This window comes from Oryctolagus cuniculus, chromosome 8 (assembly GCF_964237555.1).
Source record: "Oryctolagus cuniculus chromosome 8, mOryCun1.1, whole genome shotgun sequence".
Taxonomy (NCBI): Eukaryota; Metazoa; Chordata; class Mammalia; order Lagomorpha; family Leporidae; genus Oryctolagus; species Oryctolagus cuniculus.
The window spans coordinates 20,430,130-20,437,742 of NC_091439.1; the positions used below are offsets into that span (position 1 = coordinate 20,430,130).

Below are 7,613 nucleotides of genomic sequence, written 5' to 3' on the forward strand. Positions count from 1 at the left end.
TCAGATTAGCCCAACTCTGGCCATTGCAGCTATTTGGGGTGTGAATCAGGGAATGGAAGACTTCTCTCTCTCTCTCTCTGCCTCTACCACTCTGTAACTCTGCCTTTCAATAAATAAATAAATCTTAAAAAAAAAATTGTGCCAGGGCCGGCGCCGTGGCTCACTTGGTTAATGCTCCGTTTGTGGCGCCGGCATCCCATATGGGCACCGGGTTCTAGTCCTGTTTGCTCCTCTTCCAGTCCAGCTTTCTGCTGTGGCCCGGGAGGGCAGTGGAGGATGGCCCAAGTGCTTGGGCCCCTGCACCCACATGGGAGACCGGGAAGAAGCACCTGGCTCCTGGCTTCTGATCGGCGCAGCACCGGCCATCACAGCCATTTGGGGGGTGAACCAATGGAAGGAAGACCTTTCTCTCTGTCTCTTTCACTGTCTATAACTCTACCTGTCAAATAAATAAAAATTGTGCCACAACCAAACCTGCCCTCATTTTGTCACTTTTTTGTTTTACTGTGTTGAGGTTTTTTTTTAGTTATTTTGGGATTTATTTCCATTTAAATATATGTTGCTACATATTTTTCTATATCAGTATATTCTAAAACATTATATATATAATAGATTATTCATAATTATTACATATTAGAGAGAGGAAATAATTTCATCATGAGATAAATTTTGGAAATAATGAGTTAAACATTTTTTCTAATGTAGGACTGTTTAAAGTTTTAATGAACTCAGGAGCATTGTGATTCTTAAAAACTGGGGATATAACATTTCTTTAGATTATTTCCAATGTATATTCTCTATATATCGTGTATATATATATATATATATATAATCTGTGTATGTACGTATATATTCACATAATTTGATGGAACAGGTGTTCTCTTGAACTAACTCTGGGGAAAGGAAGTAGGACGTAGACCTGTCTGTGACCAATCCTAGGACAGACTTCGGGAAATTCATCAAAACACATGAGATAAATTCTTGCTTTGAGCTCATTTTGGGGTCTATCTGCAGGTACAAATTTCCTTATAGTGAAGCGAGTGAGAGATTTGACTGCAGAACCATTCACTTGATACAGCACCTGCTCACATACAGAACTACTGTCCTGCACAACATCATTCAAGAAATGCAGCTCTGCATTGTTCCCTGATGTCACAAATGATGGCGCTGTGTGTTCTTCTTCATCCTGAGTAGATGCTGGTCTTCTATTCTTAATTCAGAGTATGACTAAAGACCAAATATGATCCATATCTATTCATCTGTTTTTTTCTAATTCCACTTTTGGGAATCATAAACATACATTGGTTAGAAAAGAAGCTATTAATCAGTCCACTGTGAAGCCTGTGTTTTTAATTTCTTATGAAATTTAAGCAAAAATGCTCCTTAGTGGGAGAAAAACAGCAAAAGCTGGATTTTCTTCAGGGATTCACCTCCACTCACAGTGGCTCACTTTTTCATGACTTGTGCCCTGTCTAGGATTTTTGTCCCACCCACCAGGCAGCTTGGTTTGGCTTCTCACAAGCATATTTGTCTCCTGCTCCCATAAGTTGTATATGTCCTGTGGTTTCCCAATTGTTCTGTTTAAATGAAAAAATGTATATCGTTTCTCTCTCAAGTTGAATTGTGTTTATCAGCGTTTTGCAAAAACAGTTCTAAGGTAGATCTTTACCAAATGAGTTGCTTGGCACTGCTGATACGGTTCTTTAAAAAGCAGAGGTTTCAGAAACAGCTTATCCATCAATAGCTACAATGGCACTTTGCAGTTGCTTTGCACAAACATATGCCCTTTCTCTCCCATCCCTATCACCACAAGAGATAATTGACTTGCCCTCTTGGCTGTGTTCGTTTGAATTTTTAGATTCTTCCCTCTCTTTTTCTGTTTATAAGGGGAGGTACTGTAAATATAAGACTCAGCAACGTGTGATGTGCTTCATGAAGGACCACGGTAGGGAAAGTAATAAAACTATGATTTGGGCTTGTTTCTTAGGCAGAAAGAAAGGGTGACTGATCCTTTAAACTTGAACATAAGTCCTTCAATGAAATTAAATTGTTCCTGTGAAATTTTAGCATACTAGTCATAAATGTCTGAAAACTAATAATCATGTGAAATAAATGCTGAGGGGCTCCGATTGATTTTCCATATGGTGATCTTTCTTTTTTTCCTAAATCCTTCATCTTCTTACCTACCTAATATACACAGTTCTTGGCATATAGCTTTCTCACTGTGACCCCGGTTTTTTTTTGTTTTTTTTTTTTTACTCTTCATCAAACTTCATTTATGATACATATGGGATGCCAGCTATGCAGAGGAGATGATCCAATATGTGAACTTACTAAGAAGTTCATTATACTCTATGTAGATATACATCTTGACCCAAATCATCAGTGATGCACATTTGCTGATTAGTAGCCATGTGCCAAGGTTTGTGTTGGGCATTGGAGGAAAGTATAAGGTTGAGACTCTGCTTTCCAGCAGCTGGCTTGAAGTTGGAAGAGCAGGATAGGATCATAAGAGTGAAATATGCAAAGGTTGACTGAGTGGTCCAGTCATGTACTCAGTGAGAGTACATGATACAGATGTTGAAGAAAGGAAGGATAACATTTAAATAAGTGAAGAAAAGCAATGCATTCATTGTAATCAAAGATGGCAATTTGGAAATTGTTATCTTTGTAATTTGGGAAAGATCGATTGTCTTTTAGTTCAGGGCCATTCTTAATGCTTTCAAAATGCTTTGTGTTATTCCAGAGGTTTTTAATCCTTGGAAGAACCTTTGATGAAAGTTATGAACACTTTTCCTGAAAACTGCTCATGGGTAATGAATTTCCAAGGTTGCAGGGATCCCTTGAAGGCTGGATTTGTTGCCATAGCTCTTACTATTTTCTGGGCCAGTGCTGTTATATAGATGGAAGCTCATTTGCCACCATGACACTGCTGTAAGCAAGTGAAGCAAGCCACCCTGTTTTTCCCAGAAAACCAGATAAGATGGTCTGAGTAGAGTACCTGAGGTCATTTAGCCAGGAAGAATTGAAGTTGGTTTTCCAATATGTCGGTGCAGGTCTCCTCCATGTGTCTCCTTCCCTCCTTACTGTGACTCACCCAATGACTTCTCTGATTAACCTCAAAGTTGACCCGCTGTGGTCTCTTTATCTGGCGTCAGGCTACTGTCTGCGTTAAGGAATGGCAAACAAACCCTTCACTTCCTTGGGGGTAGTTGTCAAGCAGACAACTCCATCACTCAGCTTGTTTACAGACATCAGAGACGTGCTTGTGTTGGCAGATGAGTGACAGTGTGTGAGAATTTACACGCCTTATCCAGGGCGGTATTAAATAGAACAAGATTGCTCTTGAAACTTAAGTGATAAAGAACACAACAGCTTTGAAAGGAAGCTGAAGTTTTTGTGTAAGATCTAAGGACTCCCATGCAAGGTTGAGAAGTCATGTCCAGGCTCAGATCCGATTGTCCGAGGCACAGTTTTATGAAGGTGTTAGTAATTAGGGTATCTGGGGACATGAACTTGTGGAGGAGGCTAAAAGGAAGTTGTAGTGAAAACTGATATTTTCCACGCTCTCTAATGTGTTACACTAGTGCACCAATGAGAAGACCTGTGAGAAGGCTTAACTGCTCCTGTCAGCAGCTCTGTGGGGCCTTTTCCGCGTCATGTTCTTCCATTTCTCCTACAGGCAGCTGGTTTTAGGCTGGAAATTACTGTCCTGTAAGTTCAGCCAAATAGAAGCTGCATCCAAGTCATGCCAGCTCCACCCCGACAGGACTGTGGGTGAGTCAGGCTTTCCCTGGGATTCAGGGAACCTTCTGTGAATCCAGAGAAAATCCCTCAGGAAGTCACGCCTAACCATAAAGGCTGCTGGGTCGGTGTGAATCTGTCACAGGAGAGGAAAAACACTATCTTCCCTGAGATGAATGAGAGGTCTGTTCCCTTACCACAGTGACTCTAACGTGCCACCCAAAGCCACGCCTCAGCGGTGAGGTGACCCACTTTCCACAGGCTTCAGGCTAGCTGCGGAGGCTCTGCTTCTCTTCAGAGGCTTGGACGCCCCGTCCAGCTCTGTCTGCTTGACCACAGTCACTCCCAAAGCCCCACAACGTGAAGGAATGGAAACCTCTGAGGTACTCAGCACAACACACATTCCATGTCTCTGCCCGGCCCTAGGCGTTTCTGTCTCTTGCCAACCAGAGGAACTCCTATGTAGTAATGACCTGCTTACCTGGGGATGGCTCAGCATTGTGCACAAGAGTGATGAAAGCAAGACTTGGAGCAGCCAAGAGGAGCAATAGTGTGTACAACACACAGGGCATGGCCGCCATCTTCAGGGTTTGCTAATAGCTGATCCGCTAAGAATAAAACAGCAAAAATTTGGCAAACACTCGGTTAGACAACATTGCATAGATGTCTTCCCTACAAAATTTATTTCTCTGTCTTCTATATGTTCACCTCCATAGTGAGTCTCCAGGAGACAATTAACATAGGTGATATTTTCCAAATTTTTTGCACATGAAATAATTTTAGGTGAAACATCCCACCACAATTTTAGTTTAAGTGCAAATATCTTTAAGTACAGAGTACCAGTGTACCACAACATAATAGAATGTTTGTTCACAATGAGAACTCTGAAGAGATAAAAAAGATTCTGTTTTGTCCATAAGATATACATTATGATGGAGGACTAAACCATTCAAAATAATGCAAAAAGATTAATTTTTGGGTAAATGGGTGTCAAATATGCCTGTTGGAAATGCAAACATACTACAAAGTACTAATGATTACATCTGTATAGAACTGGTTCAAAATATGTTTAAAAGAAATAGAAGAGGAACACTAGAAATAGACTCTAGTATTTATGTAAATAATTAATTCTTATTTTTAAATAAGTCAGATGCATTAAGAAGAAATTATGCAAAAACATCAATGCTGTGGAAAATTGGTTATTTATTTAGAAAAAAAGAAATTAATTTGGAATCCTTCTGCATCTAGATGTTAAAATAAGTTCCAGATCAGCAAGAGTGGCAGTGTAAACAAATCAAGCCAAATATACTAAAAGAAAGTAGAAAAAAAAAAAAAGATTTGTTATCCTTAAATAGATAGGGGAAGTGGCCAGTGTTGCAGCATAGCGGGTTAGCAGCAGCCTGTGATGCTGGCATCCTGAACTGGGGAGCTGGTTCACATTGGATCACTTCTGATCGAGCTTCCTGCTAATGTGCCTAGGAAGGCAGCAGAAGATGGCCCAGGTACTTGTGTCACTGCCAACCACGTGGGACACCAGGATGGAATTCCTGGTTCTAGGCTTTGGCCTAGCCAAGAACTGCCTGTTGCATCCATTTGGGGAATGAATCAGTGGATGGAAGAGCTCTCTCTCTGTCTCCCTCTTCTCTCTGTCACTCTGCCATTCTGTCAAATAAATAAATAAATGAACCTTTAAAAATTAAAAAAAGTAAATAAATATGGGAGGAATCAGAAGAATTTTCTAAAATCATAAAATTTGAAATTGCTTTATTGGAATATCTAAACATTAGAAGCCTTTGTATGTCCAAGATCTTAATCAAAAGAGTCAATACATTGGGAAGTATTAGAAGTTAATTATTGGTGTGCACACCCTTTCCTTCATCCACCACTGCCGCCTCCTTCTTCTCCTGCTCCTGGTGCTGCTTCTGTGCTCGTTTGGTGCAGACCTGGAACCTCTTTTGTGAAGCAGCAGCTGAAGAGACTCCGGCGCTCGCCATGGCCAACGAAAAGCCCAAGGAAGGAGTCAAGACTGAGAACAACGATCATATTAATTTGAAGGTGGCAGAGCAGGATGATTCTGTGGTGCAGTTTAAGATTAAGAAGCATACACTGCCGGCGCCACGGCTCACTAGGCTAATCCTCTGCCTTGCGGCGCCAGCACACCGGGTTCTAGTCCCGGACAGGGTGCCGGATTCTGTCCCGGTTGCCCCTCTTCCAGGCCAGCTCTCTGCTGTGGCCCAGGAGTGCAGTGGAGGATGGCCCAAGTGCTTGGGCCCTGCACCCCATGGGAGACCAGGATAAGTACCTGGCTCCTGCCATCGGATCGGTGCGGTGCGCCGGCCGCAGCGCGCCGGCCGCGGCGGCCATTGGAAGGTGAACCAATGGCAAAGGAAGACCTTCCTCTCTGTCTCTCTCTCACTGTCCACTCTGCCTGTAAAAATAAATAAATAAAAAAATAAGAGGCATATACCACTTAGTAAACTAATGAAAGCCTATTGTGAACAACAGGGTTTGTCAATGAGGCAGATCAGATTCCAATTTGACGGGCAGCCAATCAATGAATCAGACACACCTGCACAGTTGGACATGGAGGACAATGATAGGATTGATGTGTTCCAGCAACAGACGGGCAGTGTCTACTGCTTTACTCCAGAACTCTGTACTTGTAGACCAAGAACACATTCTCAACTAGAACACTGCAATTGGGTTCCATCACGTCCTGACGACTGCAGCACAGTTTTCTCTATCCTTTGATTTCCCTTCCCCATTCCTTTATTGTACATAAAGTAACTGGTGCAAGCATATTGCAGTTTTTTCTTTCTCTCTCCTTTTTTTTTTTAAACTAAATGGCCAATGGTATGTTTTGATTGACATCAAATGGAGATGGAATGGGGAAGAATACTGGTTCTGTGAAAATATCCTCTTTCTCCATGAGTGGCATGCTCATTCAGCTCTTATCTTATATTCCAGTAAGTTATTTTGCTCTCACTGTTTTAACAAAAAAACCCAACAACATAAAAATCCTTGCATACCTTGTTTGATTGGAGAATTTTAATGTTTTTCATTTATCATTGTAAAACCAAGGATAATTTTATAACTTTTTTGTACGTAGCTGTTACATGTAGGGCAATCTGTCTTTAAGTAGGGGTAAATTACTCTTAAAAATGAATCCTAGATAGTTTTCCCTTCAAGTTAAGCATCTTGTTGTTTAAATAAACTTCTTGTTTAAAAAAGTTAATTATTAAAGTACCACTATTCAAAGCATGTATATACATACTCAGATTCAATAATTATATGGAGAACAAATATAAACAATTATTTTACAATTGGAGAAATATCAATGCTTTGAATATTTAAAAAGGTGTTTGGGGGGCAGGCCTTTGGCCTATTGATTAAGCTGCCTATTGGGATGGCCACATCCCATATGGATGCCAGGGTTCAAGTCCCAGCTCTGACTCTTGCTTCCAGCTTCCTGATAATGTGCACCACAGGAGGCAGCAGTGACTGCTCAAGTCATTGGGTCCATTCCTCCCAAGTGGGAGACATGGATTGCATTCCTGGCACCTGTCTTGCCTGGCTCAGTCCCAGCCATTTCAAGTATCTGGAGAGCAAACCAGAAGTTGGGATTTCTATTTGTGTGTCTGCTTCTGCCTCTCAAATTAATAAGTACATTTTTAAAAATATAGTCAATCTCATTTTATATTATAATATTTAGGATTAAAAATTATATTTTATATTATAATCTTTAGGATTTAAAACTATATTTCCTAACCAAATTGGTGAAAAAACAGCACAATTAGTGTTTTTGATGGTTGGTAACTGTTCACATTTCTAGAAAGCTAGCTGGGTAATACAAAATGTTCAGGATGCTC

General features: G+C 40.8%; 1 protein-coding gene across 1 annotated transcript; it reads left to right on the forward strand.

Moving 5' to 3' along the window:
• The first annotated feature begins 613 nt into the window (after positions 1-613).
• LOC138843378 (small ubiquitin-related modifier 2-like) lies at positions 614-7,397 on the forward strand. The gene is made up of 2 exons (XM_070047192.1): positions 614-5,843; positions 6,204-7,397. The coding sequence occupies exons 1-2, from the start codon at positions 5,737-5,739 to the stop codon at positions 6,493-6,495; spliced, it is 399 nt and encodes a 132-aa protein (XP_069903293.1). The 5' UTR covers positions 614-5,736; the 3' UTR covers positions 6,496-7,397.
• The last annotated feature ends 216 nt before the right edge of the window (positions 7,398-7,613 follow it).

What these genes read in the sequence shown, in the direction of transcription:
- LOC138843378 (XM_070047192.1), top strand. Translation starts at nt 5,737, where the DNA reads ATGGCCAACGAAAAGCCCAAGGAAGGAGTCAAGACTGAGAACAACGAT. An exon ending in GTGCAGTTTAAGATTAAGAA is followed by an intron (nt 5,844 to 6,203) that starts GCATACACTGCC and finishes AAAAAATAAGAG; the next exon opens with GCATATACCACTTAGTAAAC.